The sequence below is a fragment of the Sciurus carolinensis genome, chromosome 18 (genome assembly GCF_902686445.1).
Source record: "Sciurus carolinensis chromosome 18, mSciCar1.2, whole genome shotgun sequence".
Classification (NCBI taxonomy): domain Eukaryota; kingdom Metazoa; phylum Chordata; class Mammalia; order Rodentia; family Sciuridae; genus Sciurus; species Sciurus carolinensis.
The window spans coordinates 12,731,819-12,757,447 of record NC_062230.1 but is presented as its reverse complement, the minus strand read 5'-3'; the positions used below and the strand labels follow the sequence as shown (position 1 = coordinate 12,757,447).

Below are 25,629 nucleotides of genomic sequence, written 5' to 3'. Positions count from 1 at the left end.
CCCAGCTGCAGCTGTGGCCAAGGCTCCTGGAGGGCGACATTCCTTACTGTGAGGAACAAGTTCTGTTCCCTCCCCAGTGACTCACAAGGCTGGAAGGCGGGCGCCTTTAAATGCAGGTCAAAGTTTGGGGGAGATTTTGTTTCAAATGGAGTAAGTTGAATTGTAGGTTTGCATGCAGGGACACGGCTATGTCACCTGCAAGGCCAGGGTCACAGACATCTGCCAGAGAGCAGGACTCTGCGTAGCACTTGCAGGTTTCCATCGCAGCCAAAATGTGGGGTTTCCGAGTATCTTTCTGGTGGGGAGTTTACAGAGGTCAATCCTGTGCCGCCTCAGCAGGGCCATGTGCAGAGGCCACAACTCCTGCATTTAGGAAGGCACTGGGCTCAGAGCCCTTGACTTTTTTTGGCAAATGCCAAGGTTCTCTATTGCATGCGTCCCTTGTGCCCTGAGACCTGCAGGGTCATCTGCCTCACTCCACACACCCCACAGTGTCCCCACTAGCTTGAGAGCCATAGCCACACTTGGGTTGCTTTAGTTGCTTTCATGGGGGAGGTAAGTCAGGGGGGCAGGTGGGGACCATGGGCTTGGCCTTGGCCTTGCTTTGACTCTGACTCAGCGGGGGCCCCCCTTTGCCTTTGGTCAGCTGAGGTACGCCGTAGGCCTTGGAGTCGTGGAGAGGGTCCCCTTTCTCAGACTCAGCACGGGTGCACATAGTGGACGGTCTCTGACGCTCATACATGAGTTTCCCACAGTGGGCAGGGGAGCTGCTCCCCCAGGGTGGAGGGTGAACAGAGCTGCTGTTGTCTGTTGAACATCCTTGTCATTGTGGAATGGTGGCCTTGGTTTTGCTTGTCTCAGAGCCTGTCGTTGCCTCTGACCTCGGCTGTGTGGATTGGCCATCTGTCCCTTCTTTCTCTCTGGACAGTGAGTCCTCGCTTGGGATCTGCAGACCTCCAGTCTGCAGAGCAGGGCTGGCCTCCCTGGGCCTCCGATTCTCATGGAGTCCTCTTCAACAGCCCCCTGGGCCCCCTCCTACTGGCTGGCCTGTGTCCTCCCTTCCCTTCCCAGCTCTAGCTCCCCCACGAAGGGTCCTCACGGCTTGTGTCCTCATCAGCCACATCAGGGTGACTCCAGGGCCAGGGCCTCAGGCGCCTCCTCCCCGCACCTGGCCTCTGATCTCCTGCGCTCTCCTGCTAACACTTGTCTCTGGTTCAGTTTTCAGGCTGAGAGACCCGCATTGAACGTCGTCATCTTCCCTCTGCTCCACGAGGGCCTGACAGATGTCATCCGAGATGTGCCCATGGTACACCTGGACGAGATCACCTTGTTTAAAAGCAGAGTGGCTGAGGAGCCCCCAAACCTGTGGTGGTGAGAGGCCAACCAGCACCGGTCAGCTTCCCTTGGTCCCAGTTGCCACAAGGACACCCTGCTGCCCCCTGCAGGCCTCCGAGGAGCCTGCGGACACTGGGACCCCGTGGTTATTCAGAGGAAGAAAGTGTCTCTCTGGCCACCCCGCGGCACCCACCCTGGCTCCCCGTGTTTCCTCTTGCTTTCTCTGGTGAGGACTGGTCGCTAGTGAGGTTGAGATTGAGGGTTTATTTTCTGGGGGATGAAAAGGGATTGGGCACCACTGATATGGGCCACTGTGGGGCCTGGCTGGTGGCCTCCCACACAGGGCCTTCTTTGCTGGATCATCAACTCCCCAGGCGCTGCCCACATGCCAGGGTGCTAGGTGGGCTGCTGGCCCTGCCCCATGCTCTGTTTCAGCCTGAGGAGTGTCCCTGCTCCTGTGTCAGTGTCCCCAGCCATCAGGCCTCATGGACAGGTGACTGCCCATCTGTGGGGGGTGAGATGGGTCCTCCTTGGGGTGGGGGATGTCCACAAGTTTGGTGGCTGCAGAATTGGGATGCTCTCTCCCATGAAGACATTTTAGGGTGGGGGTGGCTGAGTGGTAGAGCACCTGCCAAGTGTGTGAGACCCTGGGTTCCATCCCCAGCACCATGAAGAAAAAGGCACCCAACTATGTCTGCGAGATGTTTCCTAGCGGATGCCTGTGGCCCAGAGGGGACCCCGGGGCAGGATTGCTGGGCGGGGCCCTCCTGGGCTGTGCTTGAGGAGATGGGGCTGCGATTCATGGCGGTGGGCTTTAGAAACTCCAGCTCCCCCGGAAGGTCTTGCACCGCTGAGGAGATACATGTGTACTTGGCTTTGTTAGAGTAACTGGACACGTTAAAACCCAGAATGGATGCTTAAGGTTGGAAGTGGTCAGACCCCCTGCTGCAGATGACTTTAGTTAGTTCTTAGAAACAATCCTACCAAGCTGTTCTAGAAAAGAGGAAGGGCCTTCTGGTGTCCGGGCCTCATACTTGCCTGCTTGGCTGCTGTTGTCTGTTGCCTCTGCTTTTAGCTCCCTCGAGACTCCTAGTGCCATCTTTCCCTGGCCGGGGGTTTCTGAGGGGCTGAGAAACCCTGGTTGAGTCCTGTCTTCCTGGACTCCCGCCCTGGCCATAATGACCAGCTTCCTGCAGGCGTGGGCATCCTGATGCTTGCAGCCTGACTGCCTCCCGATGCCCTGGGCTGGGGGTGCAGAGCCCACCAGGCTCACTCACTGCTGGGCCCCAGCCTGCTCTTTTCCTCCTGGGTTTCCATGGCAACAGGTTCCTGCACTGTGCATGGTGTCCTGCACCCTCCTCTCTGGTGAAGAAGAGGGTAAACTGGTCCCTGAGTGGGCGCCTGCCGTCCTCGGGCGCGCCAGGCAAACAGTGCTCAGAAGCTGTGCCCAGGGAACCCCGAGGCCCTCCCATGTGGTTGGGGCCCAGCCTGCCGCTTGATTGGTCAGGGTCTCCACGAGGTGCGTGTCTGGCCTCCTCCCGCTCTTCCTCTCTTCTGCACTCACTCTTATTTGCACAGGTGGGTCTGTGTCATGAGGCTCCTTCCTCTGCCCTTGTTTTTCCTGTGTAAGGGAATCCTCACCCCCTTCACAGGTCTCCCCCATCCTGCCCCAGGCTACAGCCAGCAAAGGGACCCTTGCTGCTGGCTAGACCTGGAGCCTTCACCCTCGAGGTCCTGACCCAGCATCTCAGAGCTACAAACCCATCCTATCCCCTCCTGACATTGCAGGCCATAGGACAGGCCACCTGGGGCCCTGGGGGCAGGACCAGGGTCTCACACAGCTGTAGATAAGGTGAAGGGTCGGGGAGGATCCCATCCCACCCCATCACTGGACATTTCAGAACTTTAAACTGGCACCTGAAGACCACTAGTGAGGGTGCTCAGGCTGCATGTGGTGGGCCCCTGGGACTGATGGCTTCTCCTCAAAGTGAGGGTGTGGCTGGTCACAGCCTGACAGGACCAGGAGAGAGGCTTGTGACCCGGAGGTCCTGGACCCTCAGAGGCCCTGTGGCTCTGGGCTCTGAGCACTCTGGCCTGAGCCTGTCCCCTTTGCTCTGAGCTTGCGTGGAGCGTTGTCTTGCCACTTGGAGTTTTTCGACGAGGCTGAAGCTGTGTTTCTCTCTCGCCTGGATGGCCTCTTCTCAGGAGCAAGCGTTTTTACCCAGCAGCGTTAATTTATTCTCATAAAAAGGGCTGGGTGGGGCGGGAGCTGTTCAGGAGAGGCCGGGGGTGCACGCTGCCTTGGAAAGCCACCCCCAGACCGTAGACCTTGTATTTTTAGTGTCCCCTGCAACAGTCCTTTGACTTAGAGTGAGAATTTCTGTTCCTTCTACAACCGAGACAGGATTCACCAGATGTTAATAACGTGCTTATTTTCGCTAAGTGCTATTTTGGCACCCGCGTTAATTGCAATTTATATTCTGCATCATTTTACCCTGGAAAGAGAACCCACCCTAATGATCCCCAGTTGGCAGGACTGGGCCGTTCAGTGGCGGACCATATGCTACCTCCCGAGGAGCATGGCCTGTGTGCCTGTGTGCACACATGTGTGTCTGTGTGTCTGCACCTGCACACATGTGCCCAAGTGTACATCAGTGCCCGCGTGTGTGCATGTCTGCACCCATGGGTCTCATCTGCAGTGTGCATGTGTGCATATGTGAGTGTCACTGGGGGGTGGGAAGGAGGGAGGAGATGAGTGCGTTTATTCCTTTGTTCTTAAAAAGAGAAATCCCCTGACCTCCTGTCACTGCGCCTCCGTCTCTGCCCACACCATCTCGCCTCCTGCCCCCGCAGGGCCCGTGTCTGGAGGCCCTGCAGCCCGCTTGGCCTCAGCAGCCATGCTGGCGACGGGCTTCTGAAGGGAAGGCATCTGAGCCTGAGGAAAGCCAGAGGAGAGCTGCACTTCTGCCCTCAGGTCCCTTCCTGCCCTGCGGTGGCTTTCCTTGTTTTTATGGCAAGTAGTCTTGTCCCAAGACAGGAGCATTTTCCTCCTCCCTACTCAGGACAGGTCCACTCCTGCTTGTCGGTACCCTGCAGAGGCCCTGCAAGGACCCAGCTGGGAGGCTCGAACTCGGGACCACAGCCTGTCCCGCCGAGCTGCTCCAGCTGAAGGGGACCTGGGCTTGGCTTGAGGGCCACACTCCCTCACCTGCTCCCTGCTCCAGCACCCAGAGCTGGAGGCCACTCACTGGGCAGACATGGGTTGGCCTGGAGCTGTGGGAGCCAAGGCTGAGCCTCTGGGGCCCCAGGAGCATGTCCCTACCTACCAGGTCCTGTGTGAGTGGCGCACCCTTAGGGAGCATGGGGCGGCCCTCACCTTGCTTCTGCCGCCCTCTGCTGTGGTCTGCTCCCTTTAGGGCTTGGAAGTTGCAGAGCTCTTGCAGGAAATAACCAGAGACTAGGGTGAGGCGGGAAGAGGAGGCCCAGACCCGAGGCGCCAGGGGCTCTGTAACTTGTCATTTGTACTTGGGGGCACAGGGTTCTAACGAGATGTTTTCAGGGTCTGTGGGGCACAGTGGACAAGTACTCCACAGAAGCTTCCGCCTGCTGCGGGTCCCACGCAGGTGGGACGGCATTGCCGGAGTCGCTCTACTCCAAAGCGCTTCCAAGCAACACTGAGGTCGGGTCTCGCGTCACTACCGCCCTACCGCAGGGCCAGGTGCTGACTGGCTGCATCGGCCACAGAGCTACGGAAGCTGCTGCTGCGAAGCCCAGAGTGGAGCCGTGGCCACTGCCTGTGTACAAGGGATGGGCGTGTGTGAGCAAAGGTGCCCACGGCAGGCGGGAGCGTGCTATGCGTGTGCGTGTGTGTGCACATGTGCATGTGCTGTGTGTGGGTGGCATGCGTCCCACAGTGGCACCTCCCTTCAGCCTCTGCACTGCCACCTGTGACCAGGCCCCTGGACCTGCCTTGTGTGCTTAGCCTGGAACCAGCTGAGCTCAGGGTGGTTTGGGGCAGGGGGAGAGGGGGACCGAGGCCTTTTCCTGGCCCAGAGGTCTCGTAGTATCTTGTGGCCCGGTGCTAAATGACCATTCCTGCCTTCTGATGACCCATCTCCCCATCCCTGCCCAGCTGGTGGAACTGCCCGCGTGTGGCCTCTCACGGGGATGTCCACTCCTAAATTTGGTGTTCTAACAAACTACATTCTAAATGGGTATTTTCATGTAAATTTGTGGCATGTGAAAAATTTCAAATAAAGTGAACTTGATTTACAAAGCCAGGCAGCTGTATGTCCTTCCAGTAGGATGGTGACCTTTCACCTGCAAACTCTCCATCCTGGGCCCAAGGAGCTCTTCACTTCTGGTGGAAGGTGGGTGTGCCTGGGGGCCAGTGTCCCCAAACGGATGCATGGATGGAGACCAGAGAGCCACAGGCCAGCAGGTGGGGGCGTTGGGAGGTGGTAACTCAGTTGGCTTTGGCAGGCAGGGATGCCCAGAAGGCGGGGAGGGTACCGGGGTGCAGCGCAGGCTGTACACTGCACAGAGGCCCTTGGTGGACTGAAGGTAGGCAGCTGCCCCCAACTTAAGTACATGTATTTACATATGTTTAAAAAGCAAAGCCTACTTCACCATCTGAAGCATTCATTCAGTGGTATTAAGCACATTTGCTCTGCTGCGCAGCCATCACCACCACCCGCCTCCAGAACTTTCTCATCGTCCCACACTGAAGCCTGGCCGCGTTCGATACCAGCTCTGCTCACTGCTACCCCAGCCCCTGGCACCTACCATCCGCTCCCCAGCGGTGCTGGGGTTGAACCCGGTGCTCACGCTTGCTGAGCAAACATTCTGCCACTCAGCTACTCCCAGCCCTTCCGCTGCGTCTGTGAATCTCCCGCTCAGGGCGTCATGTGAGAGGTGCCTACACTGTGTGTCCCCTAGAGATGGCCCACAGTTGTGAAGGATGGTAGTGTTGACCTTGACCTGGGCTGGGGCCAGAGCACCCTCACGCGTGGCCTCTCCACGTGGGCTGGTTGGCTTTCCTCAGAACATGGTGGCTGAGTCCAGGAGCAAGCATTCTACGGAAGCCAGGAAGACGTGTCCTAGCCTTGGACATCACTTAGCATCACTTCCACACAGTCCATTGAGAGGCAGTCTCTGGGGTCTGCCAGACTCAAGGGTCAGGAAGCATGTCAGGGCCCCATGCAGTAGACCCCTTGGGGTGGGGGTCAGCGTGGGGCCATCTTTAGGAAGTGCTTCCTGGCAGGGCAAGTGTCTGCCTGCGCCCAGGGCTGTGGTCCACCTGAGGTGAGACCTGGGCCTGGCCTGTGGCCTTGCGGCAGGGTGACTCCTGAGCTGGTGCCCTCTGAGAAGTGCTTTGCCAGGGAATCCACAAAGTGTTGAAGTGTCCCCAAAAGCCAAGGCCTGCCTTCGGGGCTCACTGGCAGCGTGGGGCTGCCTGGCATTTGTCCAAATTCTAAAAGATAAAAAGGAAAGAGAATCAAAATGGCCTCACGTCAAGTCATTGTTTTGTTTTCGACAAAGAGCCAAGGGCCTGCGTGTGTGGAGGGTTTGCACTGGAAGCCTCGAGAAGCAGGAAGCGAGGCCAGAGGAGGGAGGGACGGCAGGAATGAGAAGCTTCAGTGGCCCCCGGGACGCCCAGCTCTGCGGGGTCATCGCTGGCTTTAGTGTTCTGGATGCTGGGGCACCTGGCAGCAGCCTCGCCTCAGAGCAGGGAGTCCTGAGGAGCCCTTCGCTTAGCAAATGACGTGGGGAGACCTCAGGGGTCAGCACCCTGCTCAAGGCTGCAGGGCCAGGGTCCAGTGCAGTGCCATGCAGTCTTGGGGTGGTCCCTGGATCTGAATGTCACCTCTTTCCTCTGAGACCGAGAGGTGGAGCCAGGCCTGGGTGAAGCCCAAACCGGCTCCCCTACCCCAAAATGATGGGGACAGAGGTCTTGTTCTACGCTGTTGGCAAAGGACGCAGTGGCACAGTATGAATGGGGTGGCCTTGGAGCACCGGGGTCTGTCCCTGCACCTCCGTCTCCAGACCTCCGTGAGGGAGCAGAGCGCCCGTGGCTGCGGGCGGTGAGGGCATCGTGGCACCCTTCACAGGCACTGAGACCTGCTCTGGGCCCGGTGTTTCCAGGCTCAGCAGGTGGACATGCCACCCAGGAGGGGGAAGGGGGTGGGATGGGCACTCTGGCAAAGGGCCCTAGTCTGGACTGGGGGCTAGGGGGACTTCTGTGGACAAGGCAAGGGGTCTCCTCCTCAGGCGGGGCCTTCCTCTCCTGTTACTGTCTTGTGCGTGTCTGACTTTGGCACCCAGTGACACTCATGCAGTCCTGGCGAGGGATTTGCCGTCCCCACTCTTCCCTGCTTCCTCTGTGCAGCTCAGGACCGCACGCTTCCCAGGGCTGAGGCTTTCCTGCTTCCCCAAAGCTCAGGCTCCTGGCGTGGAAGGAGCTGGTGTCTTGCAGAGTTGGGAGCCGAGGGTCCCGGAGTGCAGAGGCCTGGCCTCCCGTGGGGCAGGCGACCTGGGTAAAGAGCGCCAGGCACACAGCACACATGCTTCAGGCACCATGCAGGGCTGTCATCGGCAGCTGCTGCACAGCCACATGCCCCTTGAGGGTGATGGTGTTCCCTCCGGCCACCAGCCCCCGGCTCACCTGGGACTGAGTCACGGGATCCTGGGAGAGGCTGCGGCCTGCTCGGGAGGTAGTATTTCACCACTGAGGCCCAGGCCTGGCCAGGGACCCTCTCTGGTTGGGACCTGGACTGTGGGCCAGGCCTGCCCGCAAAGCACATGCCCCTGCAGTCACCCTGACACTCACACCCACCTCACACTCACACACACCCACACCGGCATTTGCACACTCAGCCAGATACCACACACACTCACATTCACACTCACACTCACTCCACACCCAGGTTCACAAACACCCTCACACGTTCATCCTGTGCACACTCGCACACTGTCACAAGCATACACATGGAACCACACTGGCACTCACAATCTGCTCACACACCCACACATACCCTGCCCACAGTCACTGCACACACTCATGCTCACATTGACACACCCTTCACACTGCACACACACAGATCCCCTTGTGATTCACACCCACAGACACACTTGTTCACACGTGCACGTCTATCTTTGCCCACATACACACCCTCACGTAACACACGGTACCGTTCACCCAGTCAGGTGTGTTCAAATGCACATCAGGCCCTGCGTGCCCAGCCCCCACTGCTCACGCTCAGTCTCACGCATGTGATCACACACCCCACGCTCACACTGAACATGCACACATACTTGCACACGTGCACAGAGGAACCGGGCTGATTTTTCACACCTAGCAGTCACCACAACCAGTTCAAGTAAAGATGAACTTTTCTATTATGCTTTTTTCTGGAAATTTTGAAAAGTTCAAAGATATAGAACAAAGGGGGAAAATTCACACTCACACACTCACCAGCGGAGAGTGCCCATCAACATTTCCTTTTTTTAATCTTTAAATTTTTTGATACCAGGGATTGAATCCAGGGGGGCTTAACCACTGAGCCACATCCCCAGCCCTTTTTTGTATTTTATTTAGAGAAAGGGTTTCAGGGAGTTGCTTAGGGCCTTGCTAAGTAGCTGAGGCAGGCTTTGAACTCTCGATCTTCCTACCACGGCCTCCTGAGCTGCTGGGATTACAGGCATGTGCTACTGCATCCAGCTCTCAACTGTCTTTCTTGAATAGATGTTTGGCTTGATGTAATCCTCTGGTTAATTTCCAGAGTTCTGAAAAAGCTGGTTTTGATCATTTTTTGCAGTTTTTCTGTTGCTTTTATAGAGGAGTGAATTTTCAAAGGTTCTTAATCTGCCACTGCTACTCACATCTCTGCTTCAGTTAGATATTATAGTCATAATATTCCTCTGGATACATATATTATAATTTATTTAACCCATCCCCTGTGGTTGAGCATCTTGATTATTTTCAGTTTTGCAATTATATAAAATGTGGCAAATTAATATCTTGTATATATTTCATCTTGCACATGTGCAAGGATCTGTAAAATAAATTCCCAGCAGTGGAGTTGCTGGGTCAGAGGGTACACAAGTTTGTGATTTTGATAGCCGTTGCCCAAATGGTCTTCCACGGAAGCTGGTGGAACCAATTTACATTCCCATTAACAATGTAAGAGCATGTAGTCCCTCTATTTTCTTGCCAATAGAAACAGAAGGTATTTCTAACTTCTGCTTTTACAAATCTGGTGGGTGACAAATAATATCACAGTGTAATTTCCCCTAGCATTTCTTTTATGGGCCAAAGCAGGCATTCTTTAATATATATGTATTTTAAGGGCCATTGGGATTTTTTGTTATCTGTTCTTATTGATTTGTAGGCATTCTTCATTTAAGGGAGGCAAAGACCTGAATTTTTGTATAAAGGAACGAACGTTTTCTGCCGCATGTGCGCTGACCCATGCCTGTAATCCCAGAGACTGGGGAGGCCGAGGCAGGAGGATCGCAGGTTCTAAGCCAGCCTCAGCAACTTAGTGAGACTCTGTCTCAAAATAAAAAATAAAAAGGGGCCCATTCACCTGGACGGAGCAGCAGGTGAGATGGAAGAGCTCAAGGGCCCTGAGCTGCCCTGTTAAGATCTCCAGCGAGCAGCGAGATGAGGAGCTGGAGAAGCAGTTCCTGAAGGATGTCTGTCTGTCCCCCAGTGCGGGGTGGCCCTGACCACTAGGCTTGCCCTGGAGAAGGGACATGTGACCAGGTGATTCGTGAACCGGTTGTGGTGACTGCCTCGTACTCCCGCTGGGCACCATACCCTCAGCGGGAGCAGCTGCGCGGACCACCTGGGCTTCACAGCCTACGAGCTCAGATGCCTGCGCCTGCGCCTGCGCCTGCGCCAGCGGCTTCCCTGGGGCAGACCCCGAGGCAGTGGATGGCGTAGGTGCCAGTCCTTGGGATTTCCTCCCAGAGGACCAACCTGGCTTCTCCAGTCGGGACCAGGCTTGCGGGTACCCCGGAGGCAGCACCCAGGAGGGCGTCCCTGCAGCCAAGATGGGCCTCGGGGCCCCATGCTCCAACCTCTCCGGGCCAAGACCCCCGCGAGGGACCCTCGGTCTCTGCCTCCACATCTGCGGCCTCGGGGTAAGGCAACCTTGAGGTCACGGACCCATCAGGTCCAGGAGATTACTGAATGTATGTGGGTTCTGCGCCTGCCCCATTCCGCAGGTCCCGCGGGTCCTCGCTCTCGCTACTTCCGCACTTAGTTGTTGTCCCCACCTGTCATTTGAGTCACCAGGTCGCGTGTCTGGGTTTCCAGTCTAAGAGTGGAGTGGGTGTTCCTGGGTGCCTTCCTTCCAGTTGATGCTGGAAGCTCACTAAGGGACCGTGCCCAGCGTCCTCGGGACACTCGGCATTGAGACCAACGTTTCTCCTTCAGGCTTGTGTCCTACTTGCGGATTTAATCTGTTTCCCTGATGAACCTTAACACATTCTCACATGTTAATTGATTTCGGGGTGGTTTATGGAGATTGGACCCAGAGGTACTTTACCCCTGAGCCACGTCCCCAACCCTTTTTGTATTTTATTTTGAGACAGGGTCTCAATAAGTTGCTGAGGCTGGCCTCAAACTTGTGATCCTCCTACCTCAACCTCTGGAGTCCCTAGGATCACAGGCTTGGCCCTGTGTGTTTTATTGATTTTCTTCACTCATTTCTGTTTATCCTGTTCTGGCAATTTATAGCACTTCCGGGTTTTTTCCCCATTTGTATTTGTTTTCATTAGTAGTATTTGTTTTTTCATTGTCAATTTTAGTACTTTTCAAATTAGTTGTTAGGACCCTGTTTAATCTTTTCATTTCTATCAGTGAAAGACTGATATGTTGTAAAACACAATAAATCACTACAAATTAAAATAAATAAATAAATAAATAAATAAATAAAAAGGGCTGGGAATGTGGCTCAGTGGCTAAGTGTTCCTGGGTTCAAGTCCCAGTACCAAAAAAAGGGGGGGTTCAGCCTGTTCCCTGTGCACCTTGAGGAGTCAGTCCTGAGAATGATTGCTTTAAAACTGCGGTTCTCGCCAGGTGCAGCAGTGCAGGCCTGTCATCCCAGCGGCTCAGGAGGCTGAGACAGGAAAATCATGAGTTCAAAGCCAGCCTCAGCAACTCAGCAAGGCGCTAAGCAACTCAGTGAGACCCTGTCTCTAAATAAAATACAAAAAAGGGCTGGGGATGTGGCTCAGGGGTTAAGCTGGGTTTAATCCCCGGCACCAAAAAAAAAAAAAAGGTGTGGTTCTCTAAGCCAGGTCAGGGGCAGGGAAAGTTGGGGGGGGGTCCCCAAGATCCTTTCAGAGGGTCTGTGAGGTTAAATCCATTTTCATTGTGCCATTGAGACGTCATTTGCCTTTTTGACCCTCAGAAGTTCTCTAGAGTCCACACGCCACATGGATGATGGCTCCGAGCTTATGGCAGACAGAGCCCTCTGTGCCTGGGCCTGGGTTTCTAGACTTTTCTTGACTTGACTCCCATTATGGTAAATATCAGCAATCACAACCACAAAACCAGAAGCTCTTTGGGAGCCTCCGTCTTGTCTAAGTGAGCAAATGCTTCCTGCAACCAGGGGTCTGAGCGGGTGAAAACACTGTCCAACTCAGCTGGTGGGCTCAGGCAGACCTGGGACACTGGCTCACACAGAACCCAAACAGAGGCCAGCACCTCCCCAGAGCCTCACCCAGTTCCATTTCCTCTAGAATGAAAACTGGAGACTGGTGGTGGGTTATCTCCCAGCCTGCCAGTGAATCCTGACTTCAGAGTAGGTGACATCTGGCCTCTAACTGGGCCACCTGGTCCCGGGTCCCTGCAAGCCAGTGCTTTTGATTCTCTGTAAGCAGGGCAGAGGAGCAAAAATGCCCAGCACGCACCTGGCATACAGTAAGTGCTCAGTAAAGTGAGCTAGTGCCCTTGTTACCTTCCACGGGGCCACCGGACTGGGCTCCTCCATCCGAGGCCCCTCCTGGACCCCCGGCCCCCCCAGGCCCTGCTGCCCGTCTCCCTGCCTGGGCCACGCGGGGCTGGAGCCACTGCCAGCGGAGAGGTGGGCGGAGAGCACTGGCAGAATCCAGCAATTTACAGCGCAATCGCCGCGCTTGAGAGTGGAAGGAAAACATTTCTTTGAACAAACAAGACTCTCAGCCCTGCTTCCCAGAAGTGTGATTATCTCAGAACAGCCCTGCTTCCAAAAACAAAAAGGAAAGAAAAAAGACGGCGAGGGAGCTAGGGAGAAGGAAGTGCCGCGCAGCCGCAGTGCTGGGGCGGGTGGCCCCGCTCTGGGGACTTCACAGCCCTTGCTCCCGGGGCACGAATGGGCGCCAGTGGGTCATCTGGCGTGGAACACTTTGGCAAAACAACCTGTCTGGAGGTACAGATGCCCCTCCAGGAGATTTTTTTTTTTTTTAAATAATGCACAGACACCCATTTAAGGTCACATCCATGGGGGTGCTTGCGCATGGCTTCAGGAAGGTCTCGCACTTAGAATAAAATCCCACCTTCTGGGTCCTGCCCCTGGTCACTTCCTGACTCAGGCCTTCCCGAGGTTCAAACACGCCCTCCTGCTGCCAGGCCACCCTGCCAGCCTCCCTGCCAGCCCTTCTCAGGGACTGAAGCCTCTGCCTTTTCTCTGTGTCCCTCCTTCAGAGTGTGGGCGGAGTCTGCACTGTCCCCGGTGCTGGGCACACTGCTTGGCACTGGAGGATCCCACCCATCAGCACGTGGGGACCAGGGAGAGTGGTAACCGCAGGCTCAGAATTCGACCTGCTCTGTGTTCCAGGTTCCCAACAGTGACCCTCAGAGGGTCTGGACTCGGGACAGAGCCCTGGACGGCAGCTTCCCTCATCCGTCCCTAAGGTCCACAGGGTCCGAGGAATGGTGGAGGTCAGAGGAGCCTGGGTGGCAGACGCTCTCAGGGTCCTGACCCTGCCCTGTCTGCTCAGGAGGCCCCCTGTCCACTGCAGGCTGGAGCCGCAGGTCTGCCAGGCAAACTCTGGGGACTGCGTGGCTGGGGACCAGCTGTTTGGCTCCTCAGCATCCTGATCCTCACCCCGTTGGCTCCCACCTCCCTGTTCAGCTCGTGGGCCCAGCCCTGCCCAGGCAGTGGTCACCTGCTCTTGGCAGGCCATGGGGTCTCTGGGAGAGTAAAGCCCGTGGGGGTAGAGCTCTGAGTGGGAGCAGGCACCAGGGAACTGAGCAGCACAGAGCAGGGACAGACACCAGGCCCAGCCTCCCTGGGCTCACGACAGGCCCGCAGGGATACACGTGGCCCCCACTTTTCAGATGCAGGGGGCTCCAGGCAGCAGGGCTGACTTCAGGGTCCTGGACTCACCCCTGGAGTCTGCAGGCCCTCCACCCTGGAGGCCGAGTCCTGGGAGTGAGGATGACCACCACGCCCATCCTGGGAACACCTCGGGGACAGCACTCTGGTGGAGAGGGCTGCTGGATCCGAGCCCTGTCCTGACTGATCACAGCCCAGGATCTCCTCCATGAGGGACGGTCTCCCCAACCCTCGGGCTCCGCGTGGGCTGAAGTTTCTGGAATGCACTCCCACGTGGGTGCCTGAGATGTCTGAGGCCTGACGGGCCATGGGCGGCTGGACTGGGTGTTCAGGACCCTTGGGGAGGTGAAGGGCCTGCAGGTCTCCTGCAGCCTCTATGCCCCCACGGGAGCCAGGATGGCAGGGGCTGAGGCTGTGGATCCCAGCAGGACCGTCCCCTGTCTATGGTCCCTGAGGCAGCCTTGCCTGCCAGGCCACGCCCAAGGGCACAGGAGGCAGGGAGGCTGTGGTGCTCAGGGCTCCGGGCTGCTGAGATGGGGCTCGAATCCGACACCAGCCCTGCACAGTGATCATTGCTGGTGGCAGCACCAGGGACCCTTTCCAGTCAAAGTGACACCTTTTGATGGACCAAGGAGTAAGAGAAGGGACAGTAGAACCTGTCCTCACACCGCAGCTCTGGAAGAAAGCACACATGTGTGTGTACCTGTGAGAGTGTGTGTGTGCGTGTGTGTGCGTATGTGCACGTGTGTGCACGAGCGAGCTCACCTGCATGCCTGGGAGCAGGAGGCGTGGCTTCTGGTTATAAACAGATGGACATCCCAACCCTCCCCACACCCACCTTTCCAGGGCTCACTCTGGCACCAGGCTGCAGGCTGGTGTCCTTGGAAGGCCATAAAGTAGTGAAGAGCCATGGTGGCCACAGTGGGTGGGTGGACTGGGCCAGGTGGCCAGTTCTGGTGAGCTAATGCTGGGAGTGGACACTGCATTGCTAGTATGAGATCCTCCAGGCCTCTCTTCCCCTCTGCTTTGGTGATTATGTCCAGACAGTGGCTACTACATAAGGCTGAGTCCCCAAAGCTCACAGGGACATGGGATGACCCTTCTAACTGGGTGCAGTGGTGCACACCTGTAATCCCAGCAACATGGGAGGCTGAGGTAGGAGGATCACAAGTTTGAGGCCAACCTTAGCAAATGAACAAGACCCTGTCTCAAAAATAAAAAGTAAAAAGGGCAGGGGATGCAGCTCAGAGGCAAAGCATCCCTGGGTTCAATCCCCAGCACGCGCGCGCGCACACACACACACCAGCGGTCAGCATGGCCTTTGCTGCTCTGTTAAGATGGTTTTAGCATTTTTGCACAGACAAGCTCCTCTCAGCACCCCGATACTTGTGAGAAGCCCCTCTGAAAGGAGAACATCTTTGGGGGGCTTTCTTTGGAGAGCAACAGGGGCACCCCAGAAGCACTGAGCCCTTCTCCCTGCCGGGTTGCCCAGGCAACTGGCTGCTGCTTATCAGCTCCCAAACTCCAGCCAAATCCTGAACCGGCCCCACCTGTTTTCAGTTTGTGGTTTAGGGGTGTGTGTGTGTGTGTGTGTGTGTGTGTGTGTGTGTGTGTGTTTAATTTTAGGAAGTGCAATGAACGACACTCGCTCTGGAAGAGGAAGATAAGGCTCGAATCCGCCGGAGCGACGGCAACTGTTGGAAAGAAATCTCTTTTAACATGTGGGCGATTTTCCAGCGCGGCTCAGCGGCCAGAGCCAGCAGCAGGCTGGGAGCGGCTGGAGAGGCTCCGCAGGGGAGGGAGCGCTTCTGCTCCACGGCGGGCCTGTCAGGGCCAGCCAGGCGCGGAGCTGGGATGTCATTCCTCCAGGATGTGGCCTGGAGACTGGGCCAGCCCGAAGGCTTGGACCCTGACCCCGGGACAGCCACCTCCCCGCGGTGACCACGCCCAGCCCAGGGCAGTGTGACCAAACGCTGCATTTCTCAGACCATCTGTTGCTTTTTAAAATAAGAACTTGAGTCTCCTGACACTGGGAAGTCATTCCCTGGCTTACTGCCACCTGGGCACTGTTCTGTCTGGCTTCTGAGGTGGCCTCCTTGCTGCATAGAGTCTGCAGGAACCCGCTCTGCCTCCTGTATCAGGATGTTTGGTAGCAGATACAGAAAAACTAGCTCAAGGCCAGGGCGGCCAATCACGCCTGTGATCGCAGCAGCTCAGGAGGCTGAGACAGGAGGATCTTGAGTTCGAAGGCAGTCTCAGCAATTTAGTGAGGCCCTGAGCAACTCGCTGAGACCCTGTCTCGAAATAAAATCTAAAAAAGGGCTGGGGATGTGGCTCAGTGGTTAAGCACCTCTGGGTTCAATCCCCCCCAAAAAAAAAAAATTTTTTTTTTCTGCCAGCTAGCTAGCATTGGACGCCCAGTTTGGGGCACACGAGACTCGGGCCTGGAGACCCTGCTCAAGATGTCCCTTTTCTCAGGCCTCAGCTTTCCCCTCTGTGAAGTGGGATGCAGCATCGCCACAGAGGGCTGGAAGGAGACATCAGCTGGGCCAGGAAGTACATGGAAGCGGGCAGTAGGCCCTCAGCTGGAAGTAGGAGCTCAGTACACAGTAGGTGCTCTTGCTGTCCCACAGGAGAGGCCCGGTGAGGTGAGGTGCCGAGCGTGTGCACGCCCCGGGGCAGCGGCTAAGTGGATCTGCGGATTAACAGCACTAACCCCTGAGCAGGTGCCTGGCTTAAGAGGATCCCTAGCCCCCAAGTCCACCGCAGATTAGAGAGGAGCAGGGCGGCCACCCAGCCGGCCTGCCGCTGTGAGACCATCGCGATTGGCTAATGGCTGAACAGTGCCACCCCCTTGGCCCTGACAGGAGGGTGCAGACTTCCAGGAGAGCCTTCTGCACCTCCTGCTCTCACGGTCTCTGAGCTGGAGGAAATGTGGACACACGTCACCACCCAGGGACGTACAGATACTGTTTATCTCCTCCTCGGTGGGGCCTTCTCACCCCCGCCCCCGTTTCCTTATCTTTGATGCAAAACGTGACACCAGCCATGTCTGTGTGTCGGTTTTGGCCATCCATTCATCCCGGGAAGTTGGTACCTCAACAGATGTGCGGCAGAGGCGTGGACAGCAGCAAAGGCCTTCGTGCAGGGCCCGCCTGGACGGGTCCACCTTCTGGAGGCCACGGGGCACCCAGAGGTGATTTCCTCGGCTCTCACCTCCGTCACAAAAGGAGGAGAGTGGGTACAAATTCCCCAAACCACACTCAGGGCCCAAAGCATGATCTTACAGGGGAACCCGCCTGGCCACGTTCACCTGTCCCCAGTCCCTGGTCAGGGAGCTCCTGAGGCTGCCCAGGAAATCATGGGCACATGCTGTCGTGGTCAGACTCCCAGACCAGCCAGGGCTCTGTCATAAATGGGGTTTTTATAGGAAGGACCTAGGGGACAGGACCCAGGGACCCTCCCTGTGCCAGGGTCTCACTCTGTGTCTTTTCTTCAGCCTCTTTCCCCAACTTCAGTCTCCAGGATTTTAATGTTTTTAAAAAAATTTTTGGAAAAATTGCACACCATGTGAATTTCATCAGTTTAAACTGGTTGGGGTGGACAGTTTGGTGGCATGAAGCACATTTACATTGTGCAAACATCTCCACTAGATCCGCGAAACTCTTTCATTTTTCCAAACTAGAGCTCTGTCTTCATAGGACATGGACTCCTGTCTTCTCTCCCGCCGTCGGCTCCCACCATGCTCTGGGGATCTCATAAAATGGAATTCTGCAGTAACTGTCCTTTGGGACTGGTTCATTTCACTTAGCTCATGTTCTCAAGCCTCATCCTGTGGGAGCAAGTGTCAGGACTGAATAGTATTCCACTGTGTGGATGGACTGCATTCCATTTATCCCATTCATCGACAGTGAAGAGGATTTTAGTCTTGTGTGAAGCAGAAGTAATTAATCATAAAGCATCTTCCATATATATTTCTTTTCTTTTTTTAAAAAAAATATTTTTAGTTGTAAATGGACATAATACCTTTATTTTATTTATTTTTATGTGATGCTGAGGACCAAACCCAATGCCTCACATGTGCTAAGCAAGTGCTCTATCACTGAGCCACAACCCCAGCCCTTCCATATGTATCTCTGATGCTTCAAGATTTTGTTTTCAAGCTAAGCATGGTGGGTGCATGCCTATAATCCCAGTGAGTCAGGAGGCTGAAGCAGGAGGATCACAAGTTTGAGCCAGTCTCAGCAATTTAGGAGACTCTAAGCAATTTAGTGAGATCTGGTCTCAAAATAAAATAATAAAAAGTGCTGGGGATATGGGATGTGGCTCTGGGTAAAGTGCCTCTGGGTTTAATCCCCAGTACAAGAAGGAAGAGAAGGGAAGGGGGAAGGGAAGGGAAGGAAGAAGGAGGAAGGAAGGAAAGAAAGAAAAAGAAAAAATGACTTTGTTTTCAATACTCAAAACCTCAAGCTTTTCTCTCAAGTGTGTCAAAAGCTGCATGTGGTCCTTCTCTGCAGTGTCTCCGTGGGAACTGCCCAGTTCATGGGGCCGTGCAGGCCCCTCGACAGGGGTGGATGTTCCAGAAGAGAAGCAGCACATGGCCTGTGGGGCTGGGCCTGCTGTGTCCAGTGCAGGGAAGCCGGAGGGTCTGGGGCGATGGATTCGGGAGGCCAGGGCTGGATCCCACCCTCACAGGATGATGCTGGGAGGGCGCCTGTGTCCTGGGGCACAGGGCTGACCCCAGGCTGCTGAGTGAGGGCCGGGGACAGGCACTGTCCCCTGATTGCTGTGCAATCCATCCAGACTGGGCAGAGCCTGGAGGTCGCTTTGTGGCCTGGGGCAGGGACAGGGTCAGTTCCTCGATGGCCAAGGCAGAGCCCAGCTGCAGGACTGGCTTTGCGTTGGTCAGGGGCTTAGGACCCGCCAGGGCCTGTGGCCAGAGGGGCTCCCTGAGCAGGCACACAGCACCCCAGGCCAGGCAGGGGAGCCGCTGAGTCCCACCAGGCCCTGTGTCCGGGCTGCCCCCGCAGGGAGCCGGGGCCTCTGCTGGGTGAGGCAGCCCCACCTTGCCAGAGGCCAGCTGCACGGGCTCTTGTCCCTCTTCTCAGCAGAGACCTGCAGTAGCGGAGAGACAGACAGACAACAGACAGAGGCAGAGACCAAAACAAAGAGAGAGGTAGGCAGGGACAGAGGGAGAAGTGCAGAGGGAAATAAGAGCACAAGAACCTGGGCTGCAGCCCCGTGGCGGGGCCCGGTCTAGCATGGCCTGGCAGGGCTGGCGGGCTGCTGTCCTGTCCCCAAGCCCCTCCCAGCCTGATGTGTGGCCACTGTTCACCTGGCTGTGCCTGCACTTGGTCAAACTCCCCTGACACCGCAGCCTCTGTGGGTGGGTGGGTTGGGTGGGTGGACACAGCAATTCGTACCGTGCCCGGCACGGGGAGCGCAGGGAGTGGCGGGCAGGCCCCACCCCTCTGTCCTCTGTGGGGCCAGTCTCTTTGGTGGGCAGTTGAGGTTTGGGGCTCTACTGGGGAGATTCCAGGCCTGGCACAGGGCTGACCCCAGGCTGCTGGGTGGAGGGCCGGGACAGGCACCGGACCAGCCCCCAGCAGCACTGAACCGTGCCCAGGGCATGGGGACGTCAGAGGAAGGGCTGGTCACCCCGCTTTGCCACCACAGCTGGCTAGACATCGCCCAGCTGTCACAGTGCAGTGAACCCAGGCAGTGCAGGGCAGACCGGCAGGGTGAGGCCTGGGAGCAGGCGCCATCCTGGGTCCAGCCGGGCAGAACCAGGGCTCTGGCTCCTGAGCTCTGCCCCTTCCCAAGAGATCAATGGAGGTGGTGGCCTGATGCCCGGGATCAGCCCCCTGCACCGAGGACCCCCTCCCGCCCCCTCCCTCACTCTGTCACAGGTTTGACTCAGAACCCCAAGGACGGTGGGTTCTGGCTACGCCGGGCAGGGCACCTGGGACCAGGAGTGACCAGGACGGACTTGAGGAGCCCGGGTCATCCAGCAACATTCGCCTCCTCTGCTGGGCCTGGGCAGGGAAGGAGTGGACCCTGCCTCTCCCTGGAGGCCCTGGGAGCAGCGGTGGGCTGGGGTCCCCCTGCTGGGGAGGCCCTGAGGCCTGGAGAAGGGGCGGGAGGCGGCTCCCCATCGTACAGCACTGGCAGCGGTGGGACAGTCCCCAGGCGATGGCAGCAGGGCTCAGGGCGGTCACAGCCTGCAGAATGTCTGGAAGGCTTTGCTAAGTGGGTGTTTGCAAGACAGCGGGAGCGGGAAGAGCGTTCCAGGTGGGCTGAGCGTGTGCAGATCCGTGGGGGTCTGGACCTCCCCTGGTGGGGCGCACACAGGAGCGGGTGTGACGTGGCCCAGGGACAGCTGCCCAGGTGCGAGGCAGAGGCTGGGGTCAGGGGGTAGCTGAAGAGGTGAAGCCAAGAGGACACCGAGGTGCTCAGGAGGAAGCCCAGAGGACGGGACCTGGGACCCTCCGTGGCTCTGGTCTGCGAGCCCAAAGGGTGGTGGGGTGGGGTCACCATCACTGAGGCAGGGACCCGGGAGGCCTGGGGGTGGGAGGAACTGGGGGCCCGGGATGCACACTGGGGGCTGGGTGAGGCCCCCTGCCTGGTTCTGGGGTGACACAGGAGGAGGGAGAGGGCGGGCTTCTGGGAGAGGCCTGGACTCTCTGGTTCTGAACCCCCGCCAGTCCACCTGGGAGACCCCACCCCATTCCAACCTCGCTGGGAGACCTGGGAAGCCCAGGCACAGTTGCCATGGTGACGGGCTGTGTGGCCAGCAGGTGTCACCAGAGCCTAGAGAATCTGGAGGAACAAGCTTGGACGGGCAGGGCCACGCAGGGCCCCTCTCCTGGGACCTCCTCTGATGGTGCCTCCCCAGACCAGAGGGGCCCTTAGCGCTTGGGGACAGCAGCCTTTACGCTGGCACACAGCCAGGGCAGCCAAGGGCCCATAGGTTGGGGGAGAGCCCCTGGGGAGTGTCCCCTCAGTAGGCCAGTAGAGCCCTGCCCACCACTGTGGGGCTCTGGGCAAGGCCTGCTCTGGAGCCTCAGTGTCCCCAACTGCATAATGGTGCTGAGGCCGTGCCCAGAGCAGGGCCCATAGAAAGAGCTGCTCTGGTCTGCACTGGACTCGGACGCATCTCTGGCCGTCTGACACTTGATCCAGGAAGCCAGACGCAGGGCACAGGCACGTGAGCCCTCTGCATCTCTCACCAGTTTCCCTGACCCCTGACGCGGCTCCTCGTTCAGAGCCCTGGACCTGGAAAGGCAGTCGTGTTGTTCTGAACCATCACGCCCACCCGGGAGGCAGCAGGCCCCACCCGTCCCAGCTAAGAAGAAACCCGAAGCCAGCCAGGCACCGTGGCACACGCCCGCCCGTAATCCCAGCGGCTCTGGAGGCTGAGGCAGGAGGATGGAGTTCAAAGCCAGCCTCAGCAACTCAGCCAGACCCTGTCTCTACATATAAATAAAAAGGGCTGGGGGTGTGGCTGAGCGCTGAAGCACCCCTGGCTTCAATCCAAGAAAACAAAAGAAGAAACTGGAAAGCACCCCATCCCCCGACCCTGCCCCTTGTCCTGTGTCCCTCTGTAAGCATCAGGTGGGAGCCTGGCCTGGGGGCTCAGCACAAGGCACCTTGGGCCCCCAGGAACACTGGACACCTCCCCCCAGATGGGCGACTAATAATGGGGAAGCCGAGCTGGGCCGGGTGGAGGGAAGAGCCAGGAACTAGGAACCTCCCCCTCCTCCCGGCTCAGCCTCTTCTTCCGCCTCTGCCTCCCGCCTCTCCTCCCTCCTCCCGGAAGGCTGCAAGGCCCGAATGCTCAGGCCTGCTCTTTTCCTAAATGAGGTCTCTGCTGCCTCCTGCAGCTTATTTTCCACAGAAAGCAAATTAAAGAGGCCGCGAGGGGATGTGAGATTGGGATGACCGGGGTGGGCGCCTCTGGCCCGGTGGCCTCCATGGCCCCTGGGGCCCTGTCTGGGCTCTTGCCTGGGGAAGGAGGTCCTGGCTTCTGACCCTGTGGACCAATCCCTGGATTCCAAGTGCACAATGTGGAGGGTGTCCCTGCCCCACCACGCGGAAAGGCTGACACCTGGAGGGGCCATAGGGGGCTGGCGGGGGTCTCCACCCAGCCTCCTATCCAGATGCCCCTCCTCACTCCTGCACGTCCTGCTGTCCCAAAGCCCCGCTGGCCGAGGTGGGGGCCCTCAACAGGTAGCACTGCAGAGGCTTATACCTGTGGCTCTGTGGCTGTCCCTCCGGAAGGAACAGCAGTGCACTTGAGACCACTCCATTTCTTCTGGTCACAGTGTTGACAACAAACATTACCCTGTGGAAACGCCGGGAAATACAGAAACACAGGTAAGAACTGGGAAGCACCTGCGCCCCACCCCTGCCTCCGCCGCTCCGCCCGTCCCCGCCCCCAGGTTCTGCTCCACGCCCACGCCAGCGGGTGAGAAGCCCCTGCAGCCCCGGGGAGGAAGTGGCACCTTCTCCCTGGGCTCAGCAACTTGAGGCCCGCAGCCAGGCAAGACCCAGAGAAGACTCAGGCGGCGCTCATCTGTCTTTTGCAGTGAGAGGATTCCTGGGGTCCCAGAGTTTGTCCGGCTGGGGACCAGGCCAGGGGAAAGAAAGTACTGGTCCGCCCACCCACCGCCCACCACCCGACGGACGGTCTTGGGTAGAGCCTGACAAGGATTCTTGTGCACAGCGGGTTTCTGGAGGGAGGGCCACTGGAGACAACCTGCAGCCGCGAGAGTGAAGCCACACAGTGCAGGCAGCCAGACGTGACTTCAGCCACCCGCCTGGGCCCGTGGGGGCTCCTGGAGGGGCATCACAGTGCTCTGTCTACCTTGAAGCAGGTGCTGGTTTTGTGAAATCTCGTTTAGCCCCTCATTGAGGTATGAGTATGCTGTGGCTGCTGTAACAAAGTGTTGCAAAGCTGGTGCTTTAAATGGTAGAAATATTTACTCTCTCACTGTTCTGGGGCCAGAAATCTGAAATCTGGGTGAGGTGCCCCAGGGGGTCTCCCAGGGCAGCCCCTGGCCATCCCTAGTCAGCTGGGCCCCCCACCCTCCCTGAGCTGCTGCTTCTTTGGCACAGGGGAAGGGTCACAATGTCACCAGCCTCCTGGGCTCTGCAGAAGGGTGGTCCTGGGGTAGCTCCAGGTAAGGCCCCTTTCTCACTAGGCCCTCGTGGACCTGGGAGGGGACAATGGGAGGGCCCAGTCTCAGGGCACCAAGTCCTGGCCACCAGACACCATCCCTTCTGTTCTCAGAGCCTCCCGGGCTCTGGGGGGGGCAGTGCAGGAACCCATTTTTAGATTCCATTTCCTCCTTGTTTAGTAGAGGGAAATCCAAAAGGACCAAAAGTGCCAGGAAAGAAGGAAACGCCACAGCAGCCACCCTCTTCCCCCAGCGCTCCACCCGCCTGGGCATCCTCTGCCAGACTCTCTTCTTGGGTGAGAAAAATAAAATTCAGTTCAAAAAAATGTTTATGGAAAACAGATTCTGCGTCCAGCGCTGGCAGAGCCTCGGAGGCTGCTCCCAGAGGCCCGGCCCCTGTCTACGCAGTGGGAAGGGAAGGCTCTCGGTCATGCCAGCCCTTTCCTCTGAGGGCAGTTGACATCCTGGGAGATGGGCCTACCAGTGTCCCTGGCCTGCACAGCTGGGTGGCTGCAAGCTGTAGGAATTTACAGTCTCGCAGTTTGGGAGCCAGTGGTGGGTTGGTCCCTTAGAAGGCTCAGAAGGGGACTGCAGCCCGCAGTGTCCGTGCTGTTTGACTGTAACTGTGTCACCTGTCACTGCCTCCTTTGCCACCCAGCCTTCCTCGGAGTCTCTGTGTCCTTTCCTCCACCAGTCATGGAATTTAGGGCCTGTCCTAAGCGCAGGATGATCACATCTTGAGGTCCTTAGCCAATTACATCTGCAAAGACTGTTTCCAAATAAGGGCACATTCTCAGGCTGGGGATGTAGCTCAGTGGTAGAGCAATTGTCTAGCGTGTACAAGGGCCTGGGTTCCGTGCCCAGCACCACACCCGCACACACCCACAAAGTAATATTCTAAGAAGGTCACTTGACGAGGTTCCAGTTGGACATGAAGTTTTTGGCGGGACACCGAACAACCCTCTACAATGTAGAAGTTACAAGCACCTTTCTGAGTGTTTGGGTCAGTGCCTGTTGGGTGTAGCTATGTGCCTGCCAGTTCAGGAGCCCCTTCTGTTAGCAGTGCCCCTATTTTCAGTGCCTGAGGAGTCCTTTTCCCCTTCCTGAAACCAGACAGACATGAATCTGCAGCAGTTTGGTCCAACTTGCCAATCCTACGAAACTGAGAATGAACCCAAACCAGAGACAAGCAGAAGATGGAGAGAAGCTAGATTTGGATGACATGTCAAAGGAGCTGGATCAGACTAGGCCTGAAGCCCCCTCAGCCTTCCAGATACATAAACTGATAAATTTCCCTTTTCAAGCTGTTTCCTGGGTGGCTGTCACCTGTATCTAAGAGAGTCCCGACTGGCTGGGTGCAGTAACACATGCCTATAATCTCAGTTATACAGGAGGCTAAGGCAGGGGGATCTCAAGTTTGAGGTCAGCCTTGGCAACTTTGGGAGACTTTCTGTCTTGCAATAAAAATTAAAAATAGCTGGAGATTAACTCAGTGGGAGAGTGCCCCTGGGTTCAATCTCTAAAACTGCAAAAAGAGAGTCCTTACCGATGCCATCGAGAGTCCCCTTTTACAGATGGGAAAGCAGACTCAGGGTGGTTAATTAAAGACTTGCCCTACTTTAGAGGCAGAAGGTGACAGGGTCCCTTCTGTGCTTGTGCTCTGGGAAGCCGATTCCTGCAGTCGGTAGCACCTGGGTTTCCTTGCCTCTGGCTTCCAGGATTCCACCAATGGAAGCTTCTGGCAGGAGGTGAGAGGTCCGTGAGAGGTCCCCGGCTGCCTGCATCAGTGGCGGAGTCTGTGTAGCTCCCCAGGCAGGGGGAGCTGGACCCTGCCCTGTGGCCCCGCAGGCTTGGCTAAGGTCACACCACAGTGAGGGTGAATCGTGATTCAGGTGGGGGGAGGGATTTTAATGTCCGTCTTGAACAAAACAAGTGTACTGCCTGCTTAAAAAAATAAATAAGGGCTGGAGAGATAGCTCAGTTCATGGAGTGTTTGCCTGTCCAGCCCGAGGCCCTGGGTTTAATCCCCAGCTCTGAAAAATAAATAAATGAAACAAAAATAAATAAATAAATAAATAAATAACCAACAAGCCAGGCACAGCAGAGCCCACTTGTGATCACAGTGACCTGGGAGACCGAGGCAGGAGACTCACAAGTTCAACAACTTTCACCAGTTCAGCAACTCAGTGAGTCTGTCTCGAAATAAAACAAATAAATAAGTGAGTAAATAAATAAATAAATAAATAAAAACGGCTGAGGATGTAGCTCAGGGGTGGAGAGCGTTGGGGTTCAATCTCTAGTACTATAAATAAATAAATAAATAAATAAATAAATAAATAAATAATAAATAATAAAAGGGGTGCAGGGGTGGCCCAGTGGTAGAGCGCTTACCTAGCGCATGTGAGGTCCTGGGTTCTACCCTCAGTACTGCAAAATAAAATAAAATAACAAAATTACCATGTTTTTTCCAAAAATGTTTATTCTACTAAAACGACAATAACCATGAAGACACCCTTTTGGGTCACAAAGGCTGCTCAGTTTAACCTGGAGAACCCCACCCCAGCTGTGCTTCCAAACGCCTGAAGGGGCAGCATTCCTCCAGCAACGCCCTGCCCCGTGTACCCGACATGGCATCCCGACCTTCTCCCCCACTGATTTTTAAAAATTGAACTAGAACATATACTGAAAAAGCTACATTTTTTTTTTTTTTTTTTTTTTTTTTTTTTTTTTTTTTTTGCAGTGCTGGGGATCGAACCCAGGGCTTTGTGCTTGCAAGGCAAGCACTC

At 56.6% G+C, this 25,629-nt stretch overlaps 1 protein-coding gene and 2 long non-coding RNA genes across 4 annotated transcripts in view; 2 read left to right on the top strand and 1 right to left on the bottom strand.

Moving 5' to 3' along the window:
- Positions 1 to 7,348, top strand: part of Fbxl18 (F-box and leucine rich repeat protein 18) — a 41,306-nt gene extending 33,958 nt beyond the window's left edge. The window contains 1 exon segment of the mRNA XM_047533894.1: positions 1,219 to 7,348. Within this exon segment, the coding sequence (XP_047389850.1) occupies positions 1,219 to 1,375 (157 nt within the window). The 3' untranslated portion in view covers positions 1,376 to 7,348.
- A 9,811-nt stretch (positions 7,349 to 17,159) lies between these two features.
- Positions 17,160 to 24,379, bottom strand: LOC124970256 (uncharacterized). 2 transcript variants are annotated; one of them, XR_007106093.1, is made up of 3 exons: positions 22,169 to 24,379; positions 21,916 to 22,008; positions 17,160 to 17,496 (listed from the first exon to the last, which is right to left on the bottom strand). It is a non-coding gene; the product is annotated as an uncharacterized LOC124970256 (long non-coding RNA). The 2 variants fall into 2 exon arrangements; XR_007106094.1 differs by lacking the exon at positions 17,160 to 17,496 and adding an exon at positions 17,989 to 20,939.
- On the top strand, positions 21,472 to 23,157 carry LOC124970259 (uncharacterized). Its single transcript, XR_007106096.1, has 3 exons — positions 21,472 to 21,893; positions 21,989 to 22,040; positions 22,253 to 23,157. It is a non-coding gene; the product is annotated as an uncharacterized LOC124970259 (long non-coding RNA).
- Positions 24,380 to 25,629: the final 1,250 nt, after the last annotated feature.